At 33.6% G+C, this 27871-nt stretch overlaps 2 protein-coding genes across 4 annotated transcripts; one reads left to right on the forward strand and one right to left on the reverse strand.

Moving 5' to 3' along the window:
• The first annotated feature begins 4585 nt into the window (after positions 1–4585).
• Positions 4586–7036, forward strand: LOC145036667 (biotin--protein ligase 1, chloroplastic-like). 3 transcript variants are annotated; one of them, XM_078985132.1, is made up of 10 exons: positions 4590–4932; positions 5185–5455; positions 5532–5593; positions 5658–5806; positions 5887–6007; positions 6085–6237; positions 6312–6357; positions 6442–6514; positions 6612–6688; positions 6800–7036. In XM_078985132.1, the coding sequence occupies exons 1-10, from the start codon at positions 4809–4811 to the stop codon at positions 6840–6842; spliced, it is 1119 nt and encodes a 372-aa protein (XP_078841258.1). In that variant the 5' UTR covers positions 4590–4808; the 3' UTR covers positions 6843–7036. The 3 variants fall into 3 exon arrangements, 2 of the variants coding, with proteins under 2 accessions (XP_078841258.1, XP_078841259.1); XR_013678506.1 differs by lacking the exon at positions 6312–6357 and having other exon boundaries at positions 4586–4932; XM_078985133.1 differs by lacking the exon at positions 4590–4932 and having other exon boundaries at positions 5249–5455; positions 5521–5593.
• A 2913-nt stretch (positions 7037–9949) lies between these two features.
• Positions 9950–15763, reverse strand: LOC145036668 (kinesin-like protein KIN-14R). The gene is made up of 19 exons (XM_078985135.1): positions 15262–15763; positions 14771–15066; positions 14520–14691; positions 14351–14421; positions 14101–14284; positions 13752–13861; positions 13544–13643; positions 13333–13419; positions 12970–13152; positions 12606–12882; positions 12361–12522; positions 12065–12280; positions 11942–11979; positions 11698–11861; positions 11373–11624; positions 11215–11280; positions 11078–11152; positions 10908–10976; positions 9950–10625 (listed from the first exon to the last, which is right to left on the reverse strand). Exons 1-19 carry the CDS (start codon positions 15623–15625, stop codon positions 10266–10268), a joined length of 3246 nt encoding a protein of 1081 aa, XP_078841261.1. The 5' UTR covers positions 15626–15763; the 3' UTR covers positions 9950–10265.
• Between the last annotated feature and the right edge of the window lie 12108 nt (positions 15764–27871).

A 27871-nucleotide genomic window follows, 5' to 3' on the forward strand; every position in this document is an offset into this window, starting at 1 on the left:
AGGGCCGCATAGGGTTGTTGGATTTCAGAAGTGCTATACGGCAAAATGGTCCTACCCTCCGGTGTTTTATGTCTGGCCCCTGTCTGTACATAGTGGTTGGAAAGTATTGTTTAAATAATAATAATAATAATAATAATAATTAGTCACGGTAAATATTAGACTAAAATCTAGTGGTAATAATACTAGGTTTGATCGAAGGAAATTATTTTAAAGTAAATGAAGCGTTGTCCGAGTACCGAGTCACCACCTTCTCAGGTGAGTGCATAGTTACTTTCATCTTACACATAGATATGAAGTATTTTATATACACTACGTGCTATGTGTGCATATTATCCGAATACTAGCTGTCTATGTTAGATAAACGCTTTTTTTATACATGTTTTAAATGATTTGAATTGTATTTGTATTTTAAATATACAAGTATGTTGGGTATGAGATGGGTAGATGAATGATGAGAGCTAAAAGATGATGTGGGATAGATGACTCTTAGGATAGATCCTTAAGAGTAAACAAGATAATGGGGATGGGTAATTGGGTCGATTGTTTGATTGTTTAAACATAATAATTATATTATTGTGGGTTGAAAACCCTATGTACTCACCAGGTTTCCCAACCTGACCCACTCATTTTATTTATATTACAGGTGTTGAGATGAAGTCACATTATACTAAGAGATTAAAGAGATGTAGATCACTAGTGTAAATAAATCTAAGTTCTGTTTATGCTTATGTTTTTGTATTGACGATGACATCCCAAATGTTTTAAAACTAATTAAAAATACTTTTCTTCGGAAATGCTTTGATAACGTATTTATCATGTTTTACTGGGAACAAATTTCGCAACATTTTTATTAAAAGATGTACTCTGATTTTTATAAAGCATAAAAAAATCGGTCTTTTCTGGCCGTGAAAATAGGGATGTCACAGGTATCCTCTTCATCCTTCATCCCCTTCCAAACGAAATCCTAGCCTCTAATAATGAATCCTTAAGACTTTGGTGGTGTTTTAGTGACTTCAAGAAGAAGGGGTCATCCTTGGTGCTTAGATCTAGCTTGCAAGCCTCATTTTCATCTTATTTGGACCCTTGTGAGTACTCAAGTTTCAATATTTATGATTCCTTGTTGCTAGATCTAGACTTTCATGCATTATTATCCATATTTAGGTTAGTTGGAGTGTTAGGATTCCAAAAAGTTGGAAAGTTTATAGGTCCTTAGTGTTCCTTGATGGTTAGTTGTGCTAGATTTTATGTTTGGTGAAGTTTGAACTCATGCTTGATGGTCTTGCCCTCTGCATGATTTGAGTGTGCGCCTTAATGGATTAAGGGCTTAATCCATTAAGCTAACCATTAGCCAGTTTTCACAATGTGACGAACTTCTTGTCACGTCGTGACGATTGAAGAGCCCGCGACTATTTTGTCTTTAGTTGGCCATGACATGGCCAAGATCATGTCACGTCGTGGAGAGTCGTTAACCTGTTGATCGTTAATCCTTAACTTTTTGACCAATTTGACTTTAGGTAAAATTTGAAGGAATTGGGTTGTTGATTTAGGTTATTCCGTGTTTTTAGTGCTAGTAGGTTTATAGGAGCAATCGGCGTAGAAAGTGAGCATTTGGCGGTGTTTCTTGGTTCTCCTATTCAGGTGGGTTTCCTCACTATACTCATGAGTCGAAGGTACCAATGCCGGACAACAAGATTTTATTATGTATCCTTGTGTGTTTCAGTGTATATCCTTGTGTGTAGGAGGTAGGAGTAGTGGTAAGCTGGTTAAAGTATCAGTAGGTTGGTTATCATCTAATGGAGTGTCCTAGGGGTTCTATGTAGTCACGTAGGATAGTCTGAGAACTCTTGATCTAGGTTTTCTTGCATGTTCCTTGTTTGGTTGTGGCTCTAGAGTGGGATCACTTGTTCAGATGTCTATCTCACCTCTGGTTACATATAGTTATGTATTCTTTGGAGATTTTTCGGTAGTAACATGGTATGCTGGAAGAGGCCTAGAATGCTTTAGTGAGCTGTTAGACAGGCAGACTTGTGTAGTTAGTTGTTTATGCTTATGTGTTACTTGATTGCTTATTTGATTATATATATTTCAACATTTTGTTGTGGGTAAAGTTGAGGCGTTTCTGCTTTGTGTTGTAAGCCAAGATATCACGTGCGGGCCGGCCATAAGTTGTAGGCATGAGAGGGGAGCTAGTTATGGGCTTGAGGCTTAGGGGAGCAGTTAGGTTAAGGCGGCATGCCAACATACCTAGGGCAATCCAATATTTATGGTTGTGGGCTCGGCGGCAATCCAGTCTTTGTGACTATGGGCCCGGTATGCATGCTTTGAATGTGTTTGTGGTGTATGGTATTTTGGGCAACTCACTAAGCTGCGTAATCACCTAGTTGTTTATAATTTTTTTCAGGTACCATTGATATATGTGAGAATGCAAAGGCGTGACTGTACACACTCATCAGCATCATTGGGGGTTCCATGGTTACCATATCACTCTAGTTTTCAAAAAAAATGTACTTTTAAACAAATGATTTTCTCAACTTGGATTAATAAATGTGAAGTTTTACCGTAACTAAAAATGGAATTTTTGTTGTGAAAATTAGATGTTACACCTATCAATATGACTCATACCAATTTGTTATATTTTAGCAGGAGTCTTGCAAAAACATATAGGCTTAAAATCAATACATTTATGAATTTTGAACCCAAATCTGGGTTTGCATATATCTAAGTGTTTCACCTGAGAGAATTTATGTTTGGATTTTTTTAAATGAAGTAAAAAAATATGATATTTTAGGTTTTTTATAGGCAAATTTGTGGGTGTAGGGTGTGTTTGGGCATTATGATTGTTTTTCAATCAAATTAATGATTTTTTGAAAAAATAAGAAAGTTTTGGCTTCTTGAAAAAAAATTTTTTTTTTTTTTTTTTTTTTTGGGGGGGGGGGGGGGGGGGGGGGGGTTGAAAAGAAAATCATTTCCAAACACCCCTAGTAATTTTGTTGAGTCCCTTCGAAAATATGAATACTACTGTGAAACAAAAGAAAGTCGTTACGTGATTTGATAGTACTTTTCATTTTCTTTGCAAGAACCTTACAAAGACAGTGGATTATATTTTTTTTTCTCGAATATATATCCTTTTACAAATTACAACCTAAATCTAAACATTTTGCAAAAATAAAAAAATAATAATAAAAAACATTACAATGTTTGTAAAACCCAAAGCAAAACTTGCTTCTCGAAAATTTGATAAAAAAAAAACTATTATATTATTTTTAGTAAGAAGTGACTTAACAAAACTAACAAAACTAAAGTTGTTTTGTAAAAATAAATTAAGATAATAACTTGAAAGGGTAACGATCTAACGTACTTTAACTTTTGATCATTAAATTATTTTTTGTATTTTATTAACCCTTGAACTTGTTGAAATGTGTATATATTATACCAGTATAACCGGTAATAATGGGTTTTGTTAGTTTCCAGCATTGTTTCTGGCCAAAACATGAGTTTTTCGGTTACCTTCTCCGATCAAACTTGATTTTTCGGCGTTATTTCCTCCATATGCGATTTTGTTCCAGATTTCTGGTGTTTTTGCTCATGAATCTCTTGAACTCAGAAATCATGTTCATCCTTTTAACCCAAAAATTCTTGAACCCATAAATCATTCAACCACTTCAACCTAGAAAATGAATTTTAGAGTCAAGCTAGATAAAATCATAAATCAAGTTTTGAAGAACACATCCATGGCAGATCGGAAATCCATTTTCGAGAAGGAACACACTCTAATTTCAAAATGAGTTTCAATGTGTGTTCTTATCTAAAACATGAAAATCAAATCAAGTTCGTTTATAAAAACCCAAAAATCCCAAAGTTCGATTTCTTGTATGAACTCCATTTCAGATTCATCATCAGCAACCAAATTCTAGATTTCTTGTATGAACTCCATTTTAGATTCAAGTTCATGTGTGTGTTTTCAAATTTGAGTTATGGGTTCATAAATCGAAACAAATTCTGCGATAATTCGAAATGAAACCCAGAAGGATGTTTTTTGAACATGAACCTAGATCTACATATGTGTATGATTTCTTTTCGTTAGATCTTTCATGAATGATTTGCTTGAGGATGTTTTTTTTTGAGTTCTGGTGTTTTATTCTTCAAAAAACCGAAGTTTTGCTCAAGAAATTGTTTCAGATTTGCTTAAGAACACCATAACCGAAGGTTGAAGACAATGAACATTGATCTGAGGTATATGTATATGTTCATCATAGATCAAAGATCTCATGTATGTTTTGGAGTTTATGAGAAAAGAGAATGAGAGAATAGACCGAAGTTTTTTGACCATTTTTGGTATTTACATAGATGTTATTCCGTGAAATAACGCCGGAAAATCAAGTTTGACGGGAGAAAATAACCGGAAAATTCATGTTTGGTTGGAAACAACGTTAGAAACCGACAAACCCCATTCTTACGAGTCATATTGATATAATGTATACATGTTAATAAAAACACTGAAAATTAATTTAATGACCCAATATAACCAAAAGCTAAAATAGATTACCTCTCATGTCATTATCCCAAACAAATTTTGTATGATGAACGATTATCCCAAATGATATACACTCACATTTTACCTTAATATCCCATTTTAGCAAGGTAAAACCAGTTGACAGTCCCCAACAACGCCGTCGCCGTCGCCACCGCCGCCTCCGCCAACAACAACCACAAAGAACACCGCCGTCGAAAAGCCGGAGTGATTGGGTCTGCTAAATGCATTTTTCATCATCAATTGCTCTTTCTACCATACCTCAACTGCCTCTCCAATGCTAGTCAATACGTTACGAACTTCCTTCCACTGCTTTCTCTCTCTACACCACTCCTTCTCCTTCACTCGACCTTCTTACTCCAATATTTTCAGTCGCTCGCTCTCAGTAGCTACTGCATCAGGTAAACTAATCTTGCACACCAAAACCACTACCCCATTTGATTAATTTGTTGTTCAGTTCCAAATCATGTTATATATGTACCGAAAACATATCTGAATTACATTTTTTGAAAGTGATTATTGCGATTCAAAGAACGACAATCAATAATTCGACCATCATTAGGAAAAATCATAATCATAATCACTATCATCTAAGATTGCAGAATCCAGTGTCTATAATACGAGTATACTAATTGGGACATGCTTTTTTATAGCAAACATGGAGTCCCAACGACCTGTTGTACTAGTTCTAAGTGGAAAATCAGAAAGCGAGAAGGAATTTGCAAGGTCATTGAAAGAAAATTCAACCCTTAAAATCACAGATGATGTAAAGTTCCAGACCTATTTGCACTCTGAGATGGAAACGCAATCAGAAAAAGACGAATTCAACATCGATACTTACATGAATTCTCTTGAAACTAAATGTTTCGGAAGATTTATTCTTTGGTCTCCACGATTACCTTCTACTCAAGACATTGTGAGCCTGTAAGTGCAAGAAGCTTTAGAAATTCACATCATTTCTATTCTAATTCAGTCATTGAATCTTTTAGGGTTTATGCAGCAACTTCTTTCAGCTTCCAATAGGTTCTGTATGCATTGCAGATCTTCAATTCAAAGGACGAGGTATCAATCAAATGATTCAAATCTATAAAATCATTCATTGGAAACTCAACAATTATAATTTTAGGGCGTTCACAAAATACATGGGAATCTCCAAAGGGAAGCCTTCTTTTATCATTTACAATGCAAATGGAAAATGGACATGTGGTTCCTCTTGTGCAATATGTTGTGTGTCTTGCTATGACTGAAGCAATTAAGAATCTTTCTATAAGAAATGTAAGCTAAAATAACATAATTTCTAAACGTGAATTTGTCATTTTATAACATTAACAAGTGTTTTGTAATATTAATTTCAGGGTATTCCTCTTCTTGATGTTAGAATAAAATGGCCAAATGATCTTTACTTAAATGGGCTTAAAGTGGGAGGAATTTTGTGTGGATCAACATATCAATCCAAGATATTCAATATTAGTGTTGGTAATCGATAAACTTTTAGCTTTTAGAATAAATAAAAACTCAATTAAAAAAAAAATGTTAAAATTTTCCAATTTCAGGAGTTGGATTGAATGTTGATAATGATAAGCCAACAACATCCTTGAATTCAGAGCTCCAAAAATTAAATTCTGATTACAAATTACAAAGAGAAGATATAACATCAACTTTCTTTGATAAATTCGAGCATTTCTTCCATATTTTGATACACCAAGGTGAGTATTAATTTGTTTTTATATTTTTAAAAAAAGTATAATTCATGTTTTTTTTTTTAAATTCAAAAATTCAGGCTTCCAACCCCTTAAGGAGCTATATTACAAGACATGGCTGCATAGGTGTTTATTAGTTATTGTTCATCATTCATCTTGTTAAAAAGGGTAAAAAAGTAATTTCCCTTATTATGGTCTTAATTTATGCAGTGGGCAGAGGGTTATTGTTCAAGAAAAAAACCAAGAACAAGATTCACCAACAGAAAATGTAGTCACTGTTCAGGTGAGCAAATCAAGAATTGTAAAGTGAAGTTTTTTCTAATTTTTTATTTATTAAAATAGTGTTATAATTTGATAATTTGAGCTGTTAATAATTGCAGGGATTAACATCTTCAGGATACTTATTGGCCATTGCTGATAATGGTGAAAGATGTGAGCTTCATCCAGATGGAAATAGGTATAAAAATTGTTACTTTTTTTAACTCTAAATTTATTTTTAATAAGAAATGTTACTTTTGAAGTATATGAAACTGAAAATAAACTAAAAAGATTCATGTGGTGTATACAGTTTTGATTTCTTCAAAGGATTAGTGAGGAGTAAGCTTGCTTGAGAAACAGACATCTTTTTTTTTAGTAATTTTCATGAGTTGTATTTTAAAAGATTAATATATTAGCATACAATAAGAGTGATTAGTGGATGCTACACATAGTTATATCTTTAGATTGATTGACATTGAAGAAAAAAATATTGTATGTGTTGTAAGATTTAGTTTTGTGTTTATGAATTAATTTGCATGTTCTGATATATGGTGTGAAGTGTGAAGATTTTATGGTGATCTTTCTTTTCTTGATAGTTCATAATGTACAAGATGTAGAATATTATATACAATATAGCTATCTAACTAAATCCCATTATGTATGGGATCATGTCTATCCTTATCCAATCAAATCCTAATAAAATCAAATCAAATCAAAATTTATATAACAATTTACGTTAGAACTTTTATCTTTCCACACCCTTTAAGTTTGGTAGTATATGTTATGAAAACGTTTATGGATATGTTTGGCAAAATGGATGTGGCTTTTAGTTGTGTAAAAATATTTGGAAAAAAATAGTTGAAGCTTTTGATGTAAAATGAATTACAACCAAAAAGCTAATTGAAGTAGTTTGTTTAAATTTCTTAGAAGATAAAAACTAAAAGCTCTCAAAAGTTTGTTGGTGAATATACCAAAATCATGAAAACTATTTTTAGGAAGAGTTTTGGTGGAATATCAACTTGTGATTTCGTGAAAACATTGTTCAGGCCTTGAGGATAATACTTGCAGAAGCAAATCTAGATTACAAAATTACAATTATTTATATTACGACCGATTACTTCCACCATTTATAGTGTGGTAAGATTTTGGGTATGTTTACAATTTACAAAATTACAATTTTTTTTTTGTTTTAAATTAGCAAAAGTTTTTTTTTTTTTTTTAAATGTTATGTTTTATTTTATTTTATAGTTTCTAATTTAATAAAATAAAAATTAGTAATGTGACAAGTGGGTTAAGTGGGCTGAAAAAGATATGGTTTCCATATGTTATGGGTTGGAAAAAAGAGAAGAAAGAAGCGGAAGAAAAATTCATGTGGAACTGATGTGATACTAATTGGAAAGGAAAGACTCGCTAATCCCTAAGTGACTTCACGTGTAAGGAAAAATGTTTGGGTTTTTTTAAAAAGAGTGTTGCTTTAGATACAAGGGTAAACAATACAAAAGACATTAAGTTTACACTAAAATTCTAATTTAACACTGTGTTTTCCAATTTGTTACAATTTTGATCACTTGACCAGTCAACCTGGTTCTCTGCTGACATGTCAATTTTGATGGCGTGACATGTTGACATGTTAAAATTGATTTTTTTTCACAAAATAGACTAACTTTTCAAAAAAAAAAAATTCGATTTTGACACTAAGTTTTTTCTTTTTCAATTTTGACACTCTACTTTTTTGTTCCAAATCGAACATTATTTTTTTCAATGTTAACCATTTTCCATTTGAAACCGTATAAATATTTTTTTTATTACATTTAAATACATTTTTTCATTTAAAAACCATATTTTTATATAAATACAAGGGTTTTTTTTTACATTCAAAGCATAATGTTATGTATAAATAGTCTAATTATAATGAGAAATTTAACGTAATTAGAAACAGAAGTATTTTTAGATTTGAATAAACTAAAACAATTTTAATCACCAATGATCGTTTTGAAAAACTTAGGAAGATTAATACAACCATATAAAGGAAAGAGTTTAAAACCTTTGAAGACTTCGGTTTCTTTGGCAATTAGGAAGTTTATGAAGATAGCAAAAAACTTCAAAGAAGAAGCTCTTTAAAGATATCCACCAAGCAAAGAAATATCACAAAAAATGTTAGTCTTCACTTGTATATATTACTGTTCTTAAGCTTTAAGATTTATACCAAAATAAACCTTATGTAAATTACCTTGAACTTTAGGGACTATTTATGTAAATTACCTTTTGAAATCATATGTTAGTTAAATTTAAGAGATCGGGATGTCCTTAGTAACAGTCAATTATCTCTTGAGATGTCAATATGAGAGATCAATGTCCTTAGTAGTAGTAATTGCCCTTACTAATAGTTTTTTCCCTTAGCACTAAGTTTGTCACTAATAATAGCTCTTGTTCTTTGATAATTAACGTGGACTATCAATGTGTTATTCTTTTGTTCGGACTATTTATATGTTATTTTCTCGTTATGGCTATCCATGTGGTAATTTTTTGCTCGAACTATCTCTATGTTATTTGTTTGGTTCGGATTATCCTTGTATTTTCATTTGGACTAACCATGTATTATTTTTTTCGTTCAGATTATCCTTGTATTAATTTTTTCGTTTGGACTAACATTGTATTATTTTTTTGTTCGGACTAACCATGTATTATTTTTTTGTTCTACAATATAAAGCATCGACATACTATAGACCATTTCAATTATTATTGTTTTGTCTTTTTGTTTTTTATTTTAAATTTGATGAATTATTATATTCGTCTTAATAATTTTGTTGTTGACTGAATACGTACATTCGACCAAAAATTATTAATGTCATCATGTTTTCAAACGTGATATCCATTAGTTTATGTAATTTTGTTAATAACAATGACTTTAACTATAGGGACCATTTATGTAAATTACCTTTAACTTTAGGGACCATTTCTATGAATTACCTTTTAAAATCATAAATCAGTTAAATTGAAGAGATATCGATCTCCTTAGTAATAGTGAATTGCATCTTGAGATATCGATGTCCATAATAATAGTGAATTGCTTGGTCGGATATCAATATCCTTAGTAATAGTGAGTTGACTCTAAAGATATCTGTATCTCTTGAGCTCAAAATACAACACTTCCCACATCATCAATGTTTTTTGTTTTAGAATGTTGATAGCAGGTAATATGGATTAAAAGTGGATAAAAAAAATTAACAGATGGCCAACAATATTTTCCTAGGGTAATAGTTTAGTTTTTCAACTTTTTTTTTTTTTTAAATAAATCAAGAATAAAACGAAGTATTTATCATCATTCTTAAGCTCACTTTCATAAGTTTCAAAGTAACTCTCAATCTCATTTGCTCTTCAAATGCCATTAAACATAAGCATGTTTATAGAAGTCTAAAACGGGCAACATTACTATAAGTTTATACATCAAAGCATCACAAAACAAGAAAAAAGAGCAACATTTGAACTTGCGATAATTAAATTAAAGATCCATCATTGTTCCTAAAACATCAATCAAGGTTAGGTTAGGTGAACCCAAAGGCACACATCTAGAAAACAACACATGTTACTCTACCTAAAATATATAAGTTCCTAAACAACATCGATTCAAATCATACTCAAAGCAAATTCACTTGCACAAATACCTAATACACACATGTATTTTAACTATACATATCAGATCATCGATCTGATACATACAATGCACCTGATATGTCATCAGGTGCATTGAGCATTGATTTGATAGATTGTAGTTATCAAGCCCACATCCTTTTCTTGGTTTCTTTCTCTTTGAATCCATGAGGCAAAGTCCTTCGGGTTGATGAAGTTGGTTTATTCACCATCCTTGTTGGAGGTCGTGGGACCTCTGATTTCCTTCCCACTTTTTCAGTATTACTATAAGTTGATGGAGTGGCAATATTTTCCACGTCACTATTTCTTGACAACCTTTTCTTTTTTATTTCACCACCCACAAAATCATTTCTTCTTGGCAAACTTGGCCTCTTGCAACTAGGCATCTTTTCAGTGTTCATAACATTACTACTCTTTAAAATACGTTCTTCCATCTCGTTTTTTAATTCATCTTGCTCTTTAAGCTTCTCTTCAAGCTCCTTAATCTGCAATTACAAAAACAAGTTACATTTTTCGTCCATGGGTATAGTTTATTTTTGCAATTTTGGTCCTTACATGAGGTTTTTTAAACGTTTTTGGTCCTTGAGTATAGCTGGTTTTTTCAATTTGTGTCCAAAAACATGGAACAGGGACCAAAAATGTTACAAAACCTCAAATAAGGACCAAAATTGCAAAACTCATATACTCAAGGACCGAAAGTGTAATTTAGTCAAAAAGGTTTTTTTTTTGACAGTTTCATGATTTTTGGTGGTTAAACGTTTTTTGACCTTGTGATGGAGCAAGATGGAATCGGAATCCTGTTTTTGTTCTTTCAGCTGCTTTTCAAGTTCATCAATCTGAAAAGCAAAATAAAACACAAAGAATATAAAATAAAACTTTTTTTTTTTATCACCCATTTAAGTGAAATATATTGTTAGGGTTTGTGATTTCTAATAACCTTTTCTTGAAGGGTGTTGGAGTAAGATTTTGACTCTTCAACTTGTGTTTGCAATTTGTCTTCAAGGTCTCTAACCTGCTTTTTAGATTCACTTGATTAGTAAAACAAAAAAGAAAATAAAAAATGTCACATTATACCTTATGTTGGTAAGTTATTGAATTTGAATGTTCCCTCTCTCCAAATTTGCTTTCAAGCTCCTTAACCTTTATAGTAGACAAAACCTGACATCAGAACAGACAGACAGACCAAGACAGAATAGAACAGAACAGAACAGGACAGGATAATCATATACCACCTTTTGTTGGAGTACTTCATTCGATTCCTCTTTAGCCTTCAATTTCTCAGAAAGATTTAAAACTTTTTTTTCTGATTGAGATTGCAATCCAATTTTCATCTCCAATTTTCCCTCAAGCTCCTTTATCTTTTCCAACTGGTTTTTATATGTCTGATCTTTTCCTCTAACTTTTGTCTCAACATTTTGCAAGCTTTCTTCTAGTTTCCTCAACGATTCATCTTTCATTTGTGATTCTTGCTTGGTTTTATCAAGCTTCATGATCAAAATACACGTAGAACATAAACAAATGCAACACATATTGGTGATTGATTTACATTTTACTTACCATTGTTTTAAGTTTTTGAAGCTCACTTGTATCAATTTGCTTTCGAGCTTGACCTAATTCAACCCCTCTAACTCTTGTTGCAAAGTTTAAGGAACTTAAAGTTTCACTCAAGTCCTTCTCCGAGGGACTAATTTGGACAAACATCAATGTTTTCGAGTCCCCTCCTGCAAAAACCAAGGGCATTCACGTCTTTTTGCAATTTTGTCCCACATCTGTCATAAGCATAGAAGAAATTGAATTGTACCTAAGGAATCTTGAAGTAAATGTGTCAACTTGGAATTCCTGGATAAAAGGGAAAAAGAAAGATTTAACTTTTCTACAATACGAATTTCTTTGTTTAAAAAAAACATAAAGAAAGTAAACAAACCTATATGGAATATGATTGGTCTTATTTGCTAAAGAAGATATGACATCTCCAAGAGCTGAAAGGGATCTATTAATATTTTGTGCTTCTTTGAGCCTATCACCTTGAGCATCAGTCTTTCCAAGCCTTTCACTTCCAGCCAAATCCACTAACCATAACTTGCTTTTTGTACATTCTCCATTCAACAAGTTCTTTGCTCTTACCACAATACAAAGCATGCTGAAAAAAAAAAGTCAAAATTAATAAACCATCACAAAGAGCATGTAAATCAGAGATATAAAAATTAGATCCTTGTTTACCAATGAGAACGACTGCTACGTTCGTTAACATTATTCGATCCAACAACTCTAGCACTGCTTCCTGTTTGTAGAACATTCCATACTTCCTTTACATCTTCAACTTTCGCTTCAATCAATCCAGGAATATGATGAAACCCTTCAGAAGCTTGCTTTATCTCCAACCTAAGTTTCCAAAACTAAATAAGTAACCGAAGAATCCAAGTAGTTGTGTTCATAAATCATCAACGATTGGATAATGATTTTACTTTTTTGAAGTTGATGATGGAGGTGCAAGAAGATCGCGTATTTGTTCATTGTAAACTTCAAGAACACTAACTGATATGTTATACGTAAACGTATCGCTCCTTTCGTTGGAAATTTTAAACAACTCTGCAAGTGTCCGGTAATTGACGCCGCGGTTGCCGGAAGTGCCTTCCATGGTGAACGTCTTCCCTGTTCCGGTTTGTCCGTACGCAAATATGCATACGTTGTATCCGTCCAAAACGGAAGTTACAAGTGGTGAAGCTTGCGCGAAAACGTCGTCTGGTTAAGGTACAAGAACGAAACTGAATCGAAATTCAAAATCATTGAATTGATTTGTTATCTAATTAGGTTTTTGAGTGAACGAACCTTGATTGTCTTTTGGTGTGAAAACGTAATCGAATTTGAAGGTCTTCTTTGTGGATGTCGAACCAGTGGTTAAAACTCCGAGAACTCCATCTGAAGCTGTATTGAAGTCTACAACCGTTGAACAACCCGACGAAGCTTCCGATTTGTTTAATGGACGACATCGACAAAAAACTCTTATGTTTCCTAAAACGAATTGAAGAAATCAGTATGCGATAGTATGGTATTTGTAAATTACAGTCGTATTTGGTGAGAAATTCATATAAACTTCTATAAATTTGTTAGTGAAGCCCGATAAGAAGCATACCAAAACCATTTGAGATCTAGAGAGAGAGACGAATGTGTATTGTTGAACACAATGTGTACCTTTTGCATCTTCAACTTGATTATGAAGCTTTCTTCTTTTCGCTTGTTCTTCACTGTACTTCACTTTAAGATCCTCACACATGGAAACTGCAAATGACACAGTATTAATGCAAGAAATATCAATGTACTTCCATTGATTTGTTTAGTAGGATGCTACAATAAACAAATGAATGAAAATATGTTGCTATTTCTTGCACTTTGAGAAACCTACCCAAAGCTTGAACTGCAGAAACCATGTTTGCTAGATCAGGAACTGAGTCAACACATTCGTGTGCTTCACGAGACAACTTAGCATGATCTTGCTTTAACACCTAAATAGGATAATGATCATAAAGATTGTGTGAAAAAGATTTTACTAAAATTAAAGAATCTAGTTTTAATGATGAATATTGCAAAGGTTAAGGTAGTTAGTTGATTACAGTTATTTTGTCTGATAACTCTTTGACTGCTGTTGACCAAATCTTCTTCTCGTGCTCATATCTACTTGATATATCCTTTATCTTTTCAGATTGTTTTTCCATCGTTTGATCTGATAGAAAATTGAGTAAGTTACAAAAATGGTCCCTGAGTATTGTTGTTTTACAATTTTGGTCCCAAAAAGTTCTTTAATCGTCAGGAAAATTCAAAATAAGGACCAAAATTACTAGAAAAGACATTTTGGGACCAAAATTGCAAAATACAAGGATACCTAGGAAGACATTATTTAAAAGATTAAAAAAAATCTTGTTTTTATGTAAAAAAGTATAAACATTTTAGATAGAATCTTACCAAAAGAGCATGACTCAAAGAACTTATTATCAAGTTCCATTCGAACCTTCTCCAATTGCTCATTTGTTGCAGTTAAATCCATCCAAGCTTGATAACATTCTTCACTCTTGTTTTGGCATTGACTAGTCAACTCTTGTATCCTCTTTTCATATTTTTCTACTGATTCTTTTCGCATCCTTTTTTTCTATAATATTATAAATCATTAATAAGAATTAAGAACCATAATTATTCAAATGCATTCTATTTGTACCTGAGCTGAAGGGACTTCTATCTCAGTAGCACAGTTTTGACATCTTAAAAACTCATGTTTCACATCAGAATCTGGAATTGAAACAACATAGAACATACCAATCAAGATTTGAAATTGGAATGGTTACATTTATGCTATTATCAAAAGGGTTAAATGCAAGAAGATATACCGTGTAATTTAGGTGCTCTTCTAATGCAGATACCACTAACCAAAGGACTACCAATTATGCCTTCAAATCGAATTACAATTGCTTCATTGTTCTTAACAGAAACTCTTAAGTCAACCAGCTGCAAAGGCTTATTAGCTCCAACCACAGAGAAGATGTCAAAATCTGAGAGAACCTGTTAAAAAAATGAAAAATAAGACCTTGTAATTGATTTTGAGTTAAAGAAATATTGAGTATTTGATTACTGAACTTGCCTTTTCATCCTGCAAGAATACATTGAACACTCTCATCCCTTTAGGACCAAATGTGTTTATCATTTCAACAAAGTGAAGGTCAATGTAGTAATATCCCTCAGGTAGATTGTTAAATCGGTAATGGAAGTTCCCTAATCTTGCTGTGTGATAAATGAAGAGAAAATCACCACCATCAGTCATACACTCGTTAGTTTGAAATGTATCTCCTCCTTCAAAGAAGTTATCAGCTTCAAACTTTATATCTGAATCGGATTCAATCATGGTTTCTGCTCCAGCATTTACGAACATCACAAGGTCTGGAGGAAAATAATCGAAAGAATCAGTAATGTAACAGTTCTGAATCATGTACAGCGTTCGAAATGAAAGAAAAAAGCTGGAATTGAAACTCGAAATGGACATAAAAACTTGTTCTAATCATACACGAGGAAGAATAGATCGTGAATTTGAAATTACACCTACATGAAATTCGAGAATTAGTCGAAATCACCAACCTGTACAGTCTGACCTCATAAAACCATTTGGAATTAGCTTAGAGCTTGAATCACAAACCATGTGATCGAAGGATAGGTCGTCATCTTCGTCCATTGAAGAAACTGCACTTATTTTTTTCTCCCAGTCAAAAACACCACCAGGCTGAAGCAGGTCAGTAATAATCGGGGTTCCTTTGTCGCCTTCATGCGTGTAATCACTCTGCGAACTAAAGGGGTTTTGTGAATCAAAATCACAACTAGACGCTTTACGCTTCCGGTTTCCCTCAACTTCTAAAGCTGCAATACTTTCTTGGGCCGAATATTCAGAGATTTGAGGTTCGTCGTCTTCGTTGGATATTTCGGAGATCATTGTTGCACCTTCCATTCAATAGGAATTTGTAATCTTGGTAAAAAAACCTAAATTGAAGAGATGCTGTTTTAGAGGCTTGAGGTGCAACTCTTTTTGGTTTGAGCCTTTTTGAATTTGAAATTTTGGGGGTGGGGAATTTCGGACAGCATTATTTTACCATTATTTGATGACAACATTGTTTTACTAACTATGGCATTGATATTTAAAAATGACAAAATTATGAGAATGGTTGCGTTGGTACGCAAAAAAACATGTTTGGGTCAAAAAAAAGTTTAAAATCGCGAGTAGTCTAAAAATTTTATTTTCATGCAAGCTTAGTTCAATTTAATTTAAACTTTTTTGTAAAGACGATTTTGATTATTATTTAATTTTAGTGACTCCTTTTTTTTCAATAATCTAGATCTGAAAAACTTTGACGACTCTTTTGTATGTGTGTTTGTCAACAAATGAAGAAGTAGAGTGAAGAGAGAGACACATACAAAGTCATATATTTTCTTGATATCCATCATTGAAATCAAAGCTATGGTTGTTATATTTTCTTAGATTGTTGCAGGTTTTAATTTGAGAGAGCGATAGAGGAAAAAAATTATTTTTGTTTTATTTTTAATTGTTTGTAATAAAATAAAAATGAAAAAGTAAATAATAAGGGTAAAATTATCTTTACAAAAAAGTTCAAAATAAATTGGATCAAACTTGCATTAAAAAATAAAACTTTTGAACCACCGGTGCTAGTTCAAATTGTTTTGGCTCAAACACGATAGGGACCATTCTCATAATTTTGTCTTTTAAAATATTTTTTCCGTTCCAAATTAATAGTCCACTTTTGACTTTTGAAGTCTTTTATCTTCAACTTTGATAAATTTTATAACAATGAAAAAACATTTAAAACACAATACATTCATGTATTTTGCATCAAGGATTATCAGTAAAAAACAAAGATATTTAAGGTCAATATTGAAAAGAAAAAAAAGACTACAAAAGTCAAAAGTTGACTATTAATTTGAGACGAAGGTAGTATATATATTTAGGAATTAATGTTTTTATTATGGACTTTTAAAAAAAAGGAAAGAGTAAATTACAGTCCCTATGGTTAGGTGTTGTTTGTTTTTTCTGAGGTAAAATATTTGCAGTCTGCGGACCACATCTGTAAACACCTACAGTAGAAGAGGTGGACCAAACGTCTGCAGTCTGAAAAAAGAAGACTGTTTATTTTTTTAACATCTGCGGGCTACTAAAATAAACTGAAATTTAAATAAGCTGATTTTTTTAAACTTCAAAGTGATTTTTTAATATATTTATGATTTTGTTATAAATAATTAACGAATCTTGAACAACTTTATTGTATTATTGTATAAAAATAAAAATAAAAATGATATGAATTAACGTATATATTTGATAAAAAGCAACAACTTTGGTTGCAACGTTTATAACTAAACATTATAATTAGTGATCAAAGAATTTGATACATAAATGGATGGAAATAAACTTTGATTTTTTCAGTTAAATCCATTAAAAACGTACCATAAGAATTTTCTCGAGAAATTGACGATACTGTATTAAATAATGTTTTATAAAATTTGGCAAAAAATATAAGAATATATTATGATTTTTTTTAATATTTATATAAACAACTTCAAACGACTATTATTGTAATAAATTTTTATTTATAAATTTGTTAAAAATATCATATTTGTAACGTTGAACGTTTTTTTTTAAGTTGTGTATTTTTTTTTTCAAATTGTTTATCATTAATAAAGTTAGAAAAATTATAAATTAAAAAAAACTTAAAAAAAGTAAAGATATATATGTTTTTTTAGGCTAGAAGATGTCTGAAGATGTTAGAAGACTCTAGTCCACATCTGCGCCAAGAAGAGGGCGCGCACACATTTTTAGGTCTGCAGTCTTCAAAAAAACAAACAGTCTACGAAGGCTAATGTCTGCGCGTGGTCTGCGCGACACAGACAAAAGAGGTCACGCAGATCAGTAGATAAAAAACAAACACCACCTTAATCCAGTAAAAAAAACCATTTTACCTTTAGTTTTATATTTTTGTTATATATATATATATATATATATATATATATATATATATATATATATATATATATATATATATATATATATATATACATGTTTTAATTTTTTTATACTTTTTTCGCTTATATTTTATTTTATCTAGTTATATATTTTTTTTTTACTATTTAGATTTTAGTTGCCATTTTTTTAATATATTGTTTGATGTTTTATCATTTTGTTCGTTAATATTTTTTAGAATAACTTTTTCTAGTTTTTTGACGTGTTGTTCAAATACATTTTAATTTTTTTGACGTTTTGTATGTTTGTATTTTTTTAAATATTTTTTGTAAAAAAATATAAAAAAAAGGTGATTAAATATGAATAATGTTAAGATAAATTAGGTATAAATTTTTTTTTTCATAGGGTTAATAGATAAGATAATTAAAATTCGAAAATGGGTTTCAAATTATATAATTAGGGGTGACAAATTGGATCATCGTATCGTGTTATTGTCTAACACGACACAACATGACATAATATCGTGTTTTTTTAACTAACTTGAAAACGAACCAATTAAAAAATGACAAGCACGACACGACAAATATAACATAATATAACAATTAGTTTATTTAATTAATATTTAATTATACATAACATGAAAAACATGACAAATAAATGCTAAATTGTATCAATTCTGTGTCCAATTTTAAACATTAATTTGAATTTCAGTTTTGTCTCAATTTCGTTTCGTATCATGTATTTTTGTCGTGTCGTGTCAACAATTGTCACCCCTATATATAATGGCTAATTGGAAACCATATAACTCGAAAACAAAAAAAAAATCTAAAAATAAAAAAATGAACTCGAAAACATTGACCCATGTGTTTGAGTTATAGAAATTTTGATTAGCATTTTCAATTCGTAACAAAATGTAAAAAAAATCTAAAACCAAACAAATTGAGCTTGAAGTCACCAAACGATTTATTTGATCAGCTTTAGGGCGCCTCTTGGTTTTCCAAGATTGATTTGTGTTTGGGTTATCAACAGATGAGGGTTAGAGAGGAGGATTTGTAGTAGACGGCCTTTCGGACTCGTTATGGTCATTATGAGTTCGTGGCGATGCCCTTCGGGCTCAACAATGCTCCAACCGCATTCATGGATCTAATGAATCGCGTATACAGGCCCATCTGAGTTTTGGACCTTCCTTGGATTAGCGGGTTATTATCAGAGATTCATTCAGGATTTCTCCAAGACAGCAGTTCCTTTGACCAGGCTAACAAAGAAGACTATCATGTTTTTGTTTGGGGCCTGAGCAGTAGGCAGCCCTTGAGACTTTGAGATAGAGATTATGTTAGGCGTCGATTCTAACCCTGCCAGAGGGTGTTGAGGACTTTCTGGTATATTTTGATGCTTCGATCATGAGATTGGGTACAATATTGATGCAGTGGGGTCATATGATCGCTTACACCTTGAGGAAGTTGAAGCCTCATGAGGTGAATTATCCTACGCATGAATGGGGTTCATTGTACTATCTACATGGATCACAAGAGCCTAAGATATTTGATGGATCAGTTGAATATGAATATGAGGCAATGTAAGTGGTAGGACATGGTGAAGGATTACGATTGTGAGATTCTTTATCACTCAGGGAAGGCCAACATGATGGTTAGTGTTCTCAGCCGCAAGACGGTTCCTGCCCCGATCAGGAATGTATGTTTGAGGATAACGGTGATTACCCCACTATTAGAATAGATCGGGGAGGCTCAGGTTGAGGCTATGAAGGATAAGCACCGGAAGAATGAGTGCATAATGGGTTAGGTGACTTCTTTTTTATTATGATAGGTGAGGGTTATTGACTCTCCATCAGAGGATGATGGTCCCATATTTGGGTGGTACGTATTTGGTTTTGATGGAGGAGGCGCACAAGTCGAGATTCTCTATTCATCCTAGAGAAATATATATATATATATATATATATATATATATATATATATATATATATATATATATATATATATATATATATATATATATAGAGAGAGAGAGAGGCCTCCGACCTGATTATTGTTGGTCATGTATGAAGCGATGTGGCATGGTATGTGGAGAGGTGTTTGTGTAGTGACATAAGAACATGGTTTGGCATGCGGAATTAATGTTTGCACAATGAACATGGTGATTTAGGTGCTTAAAGATATATTTGATCATAGTAAATGAGTACAAAAAGGGATCTAGTCTATAACTTCATAAATATCTCACTCAGTAATCACTATGACTACATCTCTCAAGCACACATCTACAAGTGGTATGAACCCACCTTATATAGAGGTGTTTACATGTCTCTCTCTCACTCTCAAATACTCATTAGTCATAAGGCTAATGCACCACATGCAAGTGGGTTTACAAAAGTCAACCCAATCTAAAAATTCATACATTAAGAACTTTGCACCCCTAACATTCTTCCCCTCAAAGTTAGGAATGGATGACCCACTTTAAAGCTTCCAAAGCCGAGCAACTACAGGGTTCGAGCCTCAAAGGTGACACATATTGAAACGAACTTCAATCTTCAATTCTTCCATGATTCTTCAATTTAGGCTCTAGGATGTGAGACCATACAATCCGAGAATCAACGAATGATCACGAGCTTCTCAAACTCTAAATCAATCACCAAAGTTGAGCATAAAGCACACCCCAAAAATCTTCAATAAAACCAAACCCATTTCGAATACATCATTTCCGAACTTCCAATTGCATCATCTCGTAGACTTCAAAACTTCAAGATCACTTCGGTTTTCAAATTCGCGTAATATGAAAAATTCAAGTTCAAATTTCCATAGAAACTTCTCCCCTTTTTTATAATCGAAATTTGATTATAAAACCTCCAAGGAAAAAGAACATGCTCTTTTCGGGATTTTTCGTGTCAAAACTCCCCTTAACATGTGGCATAAACTTTGTGCTTCAACCCGGAAAATCCAAAAAACATTCAATTTTAGCTTCGTTCGCGGATCGCCTTTGACAAAATTTCTCAAAAATGGGTAGAAATTATCAATTTCAAAATTCTGCAGTTACCCGTTGCGCCCAAAATAGCAAAATACGCAAAACTCTCCCCCTTTTCCAAAGCTGGGTAAAAAGCATCAGTTTGCACAAACTGCAGGTGCCTGAAATGCACTTTCTTCAATTTTCAGCAAAAACAATCCTTTTTCAAATTTGGGTATGAACTACCAAACATTCGAAACCTCATGGACTATTTTCGAAAATTTTGCCCTTTGTGCTTAAATCATAGGAAGAATCACCCAAATATATGAAGCTCCAAAAATTTCGATATTGGGTGAAAAGTGTCAAACATTTGAAACTTGAGTTAATTTTCGAAGTGTCAAATTTTTGAAGGTTCAGGGGTCTAATTCGAAAATTTATCATTTGCCTTCAATTCATACGAAATGTTGAAGTATTATACGAAGCCTTGTCTATTTGTACAAAAGTTTGGAAAAGGTGTTAAACTGTCCAAAGTTTAGGGGCTATATACGAAACTTCTTCTTTTTTATTCCCAATTTTGGTACGAAGTCACATCACCCTTCTCTCTCCTCTTCGTACGAAACTGTATCTCCCCCTTAGTATAAATCATTGATACTCATCGTATATTTTCCCAAACAGACGTTTGTATGAACCCTGTATACAAACCCCCTTCGTATACATTCCAAACAACCCTTCAACTGATTTTACACCCGTTGCTCTTTAACACATCTTCGCTTTTCAGTTCGTTTTCCAGTTCACCAAACCCAAAATCCTTTCTTTTGCAAACATCAACAACCCTTCGTTTTTCATGAAATTGAACATGACAACAAGTTCTCAACTTCATTAGCTTTTCACAGTTCAACCTAAAACGAACACACATCGACTTCCAAACCATTGACTCCTTCATTCTTCATTACTCAGCAAAAATTCTCAAAATCAACAATTCTTGACTTGACTTACGATCAATTCCAAATTAACGAACACAGACTCTCACCTTTCGAAATCAACAATAAACTCTCTTCATCTGTTCGTTCCTAATCAAACAACAAAACTCAGCCTCAACATCGTATCTTTCATTATCAAGAACAAGATCCATCCAATCTTCAAAATTAAATCCGAGTTTGAACTTGAATTTAACACACCTAACCTCGAAACATCATGTATCAATCGATTTCATCATACGATTCACTGATTTATCTCTTAAATTCCAACTTTTTTATCAGTTTGACTTTTTAAAGTCAATGAACCATAAACACAAATTCGATGATTATGGGGTCAGATTTTAGATCAAACACACTATTCAAACTGTTCTTCATTCCCCTCAAATGTTATTGATCGATTTTATCAAAATCAAAACAATGATTAACAATCCCTTGTTCACCATCGACTCATATACAACCGATTCACAAGTCGAGATTCAGAAACAAACGCTAATCAATTAATCAGAAACTTTGAATTGAAATCGGAACTCAAGAACAAGAAAAAAATCGAGTCAAAAGCTTAGGATACAAGTCAATATGACGAACAACAACGCTTTAGATTGAATGGATTTAACAAATCGGGCTCAAACAGTGAGTATATCGGCTTCAGTGACTAATGGGCTAAAAAATGGACATGAACAATAATTGATTTCCATTTTGGGCTCAAGATAAGTATTCGATAACATATCCAAGCAATTTTGTTCACAAATTTGATTTAATGATCTATTAACAATAATGGATAGTTTTTGGGCCAACACTCGATTCAAATGAACATTAGCAATTTGAAAATCGAATCGAACAACAAATATAATATTGGATCGGGCTTTGATCAACAAAAAATTTATTGGATCACAACAAATGGGTTTTTCAAAGAAAATTTGATCCAACGAGTCAAACGATAAAAAATTAAGAACGCAACACACAATTCAATGAGATTAAGAGAGATCATAGAGAGAGACTCACCAAAAATTGTTCAAATTGCAACAGATGTTGCCAAACCGATAATCATTCTTCAAAAATCACCTTGATCTTGAAGACTCGCTAATTGTAGTGACATAAGAACATAGTTTGGCATGCAGAATTAAAGTTTGGACAAAGAACATGGTGATTTGGGTGCTAAAAGATATATTCGATCATAGTAAATGAGTACAAAAAGGGATCTAGTCTAGAACTTCAAAAATATCTCACTCACTAATCACTATGACTACATATCTCAAGCACACCTCTACAAGTGGTATGAACCCACCTTATATAGAGGTGTTTACATGTCTCTCTCTCACTCTCAAGTACTCATTAGTCATAAGGCTAATACACCACATGCAAGTGGGTTTACAAAATCCAAACCAATCTACAAAGGCATACATGAATAACTTTGCACCCCAACAGTTTGACTTGCAGGAAAGTCAAGGTCGAGCATTAGCGACCCCACGGAAAAATGGAGCCGTTAGATATTCCCGTTTGGAAATAGGTAGAGATTATGATGGATTTTATCACCAAATTGCATTGGATAGCGTGAGGGGTGGATTTGATATGGGTCATCATGGATCGACTAAGCAAGAGCACATTTTATCCCGATTCGGAAGAGTATCTCTGCGGAGAAGTTGGCAGACATCTACATTCAAGAGGTTGTGGACCAGCATGGGGTACCAATTTTTGTGGTCTCCGATAAGGATTTCCGATTCACTTCCAGGATCTAGAAGAAAATTCCTCGAGAGTGAGCGGACTATCCAGACTTTGGAGGACATGTTGCAGGCATGCGTTTTGGATTTTAGCGGTACTTGGGATACATATCTTCCATTGGCAGAATTTTTGTATAACAACAGTTATCACGCCAACATTGATCGACCTCCTTTTAAGATGCCTTTATGGGAGGAAGTGTAGGACCTCGATTTGTTGGATGGAGGTCGGTCAGCGGGTTATGGGGAGCACCGAAGTGGTATTCAAGACAACTAAGATGATTTAACTGGTTCGTGGTAAACATCCGACAGCGTAGAGGCGGCAGAAGAACTACGTAGATAAATGTCGGTCATACTTGGAGCTCCAGGTCGAGGATATGGTACTCCTGAAGGTGTCACCTTGGAAAGGTGTCATCATATTCAGGAAGCTGGGAAAGCTAGGCCCCAGATATACTGTTCCTTTTAGGGTTTTAGCACAGTTGGGCAAGGTGGCATATCGTTTGGACCTTCCAGAGGAACTCATTCAGATTCACAACACTTTTCACGTCTCTTAGTTGCGAAAGTGTTTGGTTGATGATTCCGCAATGGTTTTATTAGAGGATATTTAGGTGGAGGGCCACCTGAATTACATTGAGAGACCGATGGAAATCCTTGACCAGAAGATGGAAAACTTGAGGAACACGGTTATGGGATTAGTGAAGGTGCAGTGGTAGCACCGGAAGGATTCTGAGTGGATATAGGAGCCTGAGGATGAGATGAAGGAGCACTACCCAGGGTTATTTGCGACAACGGACTTCGAGGACAAAGTACAATTCAAGTGGGGGAGAATCATAACATCCGATTTGTCAGGTAAAAATCTTAGCAAATTATTTCATTTATTCTTGTATTAGACCTGAGTACGTTGGGCGTATATAAGGTACGCCAAGCGTACTCCTGTGAATGCATGAGGCGGGAATCCCCCTAGTACACCGGGTGTACCCATGCATACGCGGGACGTACGCGAGTCAGGGGCAAACCCTAAATTTTAGGGTTTGCACCCTATTTAAACACATTAAGCCCTTCCAAACCCTCACCTTATCCACCTCCACTTCCGTTTTAAGATAACCTCAAAACCCTAATTCATTTCTCAAAGAGATTGAGCTTGTGTATATGTGTTGTGTGTGTGGTGCTTATTAAAGAAGAAGAAGTCTTAAGGAGAAGTTAGACAAGAAGGAGCTTGTAGATCCAGAGGTTATACACCATTTCTAGCTCACTTGACGTATAAAGTCTGAAACTTGTTCATCTTATGTTTAGTTAAGTTCGGGGAAGAATTTAGCATATTTTGGTCCCACGGATGAACTCTTATGAGTAAATGCTACACCTGATGTTATGAGACATCCCTTTTGTTGTTTTAAGGTGCATTGATCCATAAAGAGTGTATATTGGCGGTTGTAGATGTAACATCCCAACTTTCAAGTAACTACAAATTCATCCTTGGACTTTGAATTGTGTCATTTTCAGCCCTTAGTTTGGAAAGAAGTGGCAAAGGGAGGCCCTAGTGGCAAAATGATGATTTGGAGAACTTGAGTAGTACGATGGGCGTACATGTAAGTACGCTAAGCGTACTAGGGCGTGACCTAGTACATTGTGCGTACACATATATACACTGGGCGTACGAGTTATAGGGAGAAACCCTAGATTTTAGGGTTTGTGGAGCATTTAAGCATCTTATGGACCATTTCCTCTCATCTTTTCCAGCCTCCAAATCTTTGAACTGTTCTTAGCAGACCCTAGTCTCTAAGATAGAGTTTTGGAGCCTAAAGTGTGTTGTTGGTGTGATTGAATGAGAAGAAAGAACATCAAGGATTCGTGGAAGGAATCAAGCTTGTAGATTTGGGGTTATGACGATCCTGGGAAGATTTAGAAGGTATAAAGCTTCTACCTTTATGCTTGAATTGTGTAGATCTTGTTTTGGATACTTTTTGGCTTTCTTCTTGTCCTAAGAGTCCCAATATAATGCATGCTTTGTTTTGGTCACGATAAGTTGTCCTTTCAGACCCTAGGATGGGTCCTAAGGCATAAAAATGAGGTCCCTTGAGCTAGTATTGGTCCCTATTTCTTTGTAAGAGGTCTTAATGGATTAAGACCATGTATTTAGCCCTTTTTGGTCGACTAAAGTCTTAAAGTTTGAGACTTTATGGTTCTAGAGCACTTTTGAGTAATGGATATGAAGTTTGAGCTCAAGTGCTTAATCCATTAAGCACTTATGGAAGTTTTAATTCATACGAGGGTACACGCTGCGTAAGAGGTTGTACTCCCTGCGTTCAGAGTCAAACCCCCGTAATGGGTCAATACAAGGCGAGGTACACCCAGCGCACCGAAGGGGTACTCCCCGCGTACTTCCCCTGTTTGATTTTCGGACTTTCGGCTTCGGGTATTGGGCCATCTTTTGAGTTTTGATACATGGACCCTAATGGTTTATCTGGATGGGTGTGTCTTTGTCACACCCCGAAACCAGAACGGCGGAAACGTTTGGGGGCGGAGGACATCATATTCAGTATCATAGTAGTTCATAGTAAGGAAAGTACACACCATATATATATATATATATATATATATATATATATATATATATATATATATATATATATATATATATATAAAGGTTTCAAAATGCTTACATAATTGTATTTGTTACATGTTCAAAAGATAAATACATAAACATCTTTCAAAAGAAATAATTAACGCCATAGCGTTAATCCCCAAAAGTTGGTTTCCAAACCCGCTTAGCGGTTCCCTGAGAATACAAGTTATTTCAAAGAAAAAGTGTCAACAATTAAGTTGGTGAGTTCATAAGCGATGTTGATAAAAATGTATGCCATTCCAAAGTTCGTGCGTTTTCCAAGAAAATCCCTTATTTTCTTATAAAAGTATGAAATACATATGAATGTTCGTGTTGTGAAATGTAAATAGTTGTACCAGGAAAATCCCTTATTTTCCTATTAGTTGATTGTTTTGGATATAGGAAAATCCCTTATTTTCCTGAAGTACCAGGCAGTCTCTAATGTGCAAGACCGAAAATCGCAAGCAACTGACTTGCTTAAAAGGTTGAGGCATAGTTTTATATAATAAAGCTATAAGAAGATCGCACTCATTAGATGAAGAATAGTTTTAATAGCTACTCATTCATAAAAGCAGAATACCATAATAATTGTCCATTCGGTGAGTTTTATAACCATACTAAACATAATATGCCTGTGGCGATGGACTTCAGGCATTGAAACGTTATGACAAACTGTCACCCAAAGGACTGTAACTAACAGTCAGGGCGCGGGATCATGACTTCCCGTATAGATCTATACACATTTGACACACTCTCCAAACGGGAGACTCTGGTTATAATAAACAGGACTTTAGGTAGTACCTTTTAACAAAAAGGTAGCATTGAAGATGTAATCATCTCACAGATTCTCAACTAAGTCTGTATTAAAATAATAGTTTTGTATTCAATATTTATCCTCTTTCACAATGTTTGACAAAGCATAAATCATAAGTTCGTTGAATGCATAAAAGGGTTTAACAAGGATGGCTACCCCGGATACTATGCATGTTGTATAAATCTAATGCATGCAAAGTATAACAAGAGTTCTCACGTTTTCACTCGGGATCAATCGTGTGTTTACTCGTATTCTCCCCGAAATGTATTAAAAGTGATGGGTTTTGGTCATAAGAACATCCTATGTGCTCATACAAACCCTAATGCTTGGATCTAGGTTTCTCTATTGTACATGCAAGTTATCCAAGACTATAAACCCTAATTCTAGCATACAAGTAATCATATTAACATAAGAATGGGTTTAAGACATTACCTTGATTGTTATGTAGTAATAACAATCCAATTCCTCCTTGTATTGACTTTAGAAAGCTTAGAGTCACAAATGTCACTCCTCTAATGGTTCACAAACACCAAGAGCAAGAGGATGAAGAGGAGAGAGGATGGAGGCTGCCCTAAAACGTGTGAAACCCTAGAATGATGCTTAGCCCCGTTTTTAGGACATAAGGGATGTATATATACTTAGGCTATTAGGGTTATCTAACAAGGAAACCCTAAATTGGATGCTTAAGCCCTAAACAACCCATAGATTCCTTTCCTTAAGGCCTTGGACGATTTCCTCATGGGCTTTCCCATAGAATTCGTCCACTCCTTAATATAAGGCAATCCATAGCCCAAATTGCAATTATCTTATAATTATAATTTCAGTCCCTTAAGTTTAATTAATCTCTTTTAGTCACAAAACTAATTACCAATTAATTCTTGACTAATATTAATTAAACAATATGATTTCTCCTTTAATATATTATTCTCATAATATATTAATAAATCATATTTAATCCTTTCTCTTCATAATTCATCCTATCAAGTTGCTTTGGTGAAGGCAACCCAAAAGGACCATGCACCATCGGGTCAAGTACATACCAAAATAGTTATGGACTTAGACACTAATCCAACAAAAAGTACATTATAAAGTATTTGAAGGTGTATAAAAGGGGGTATGAACTCACTTGATTGAAGTGGTTGTTTTGAAGTAGTCGAGAGAAGA

The sequence above is a fragment of the Lactuca saligna genome, chromosome 3, assembly GCF_052625555.1.
Source record: "Lactuca saligna cultivar CGN05327 chromosome 3, ASM5262555v1, whole genome shotgun sequence".
Lineage (NCBI taxonomy): Eukaryota > Viridiplantae > Streptophyta > Magnoliopsida > Asterales > Asteraceae > Lactuca > Lactuca saligna.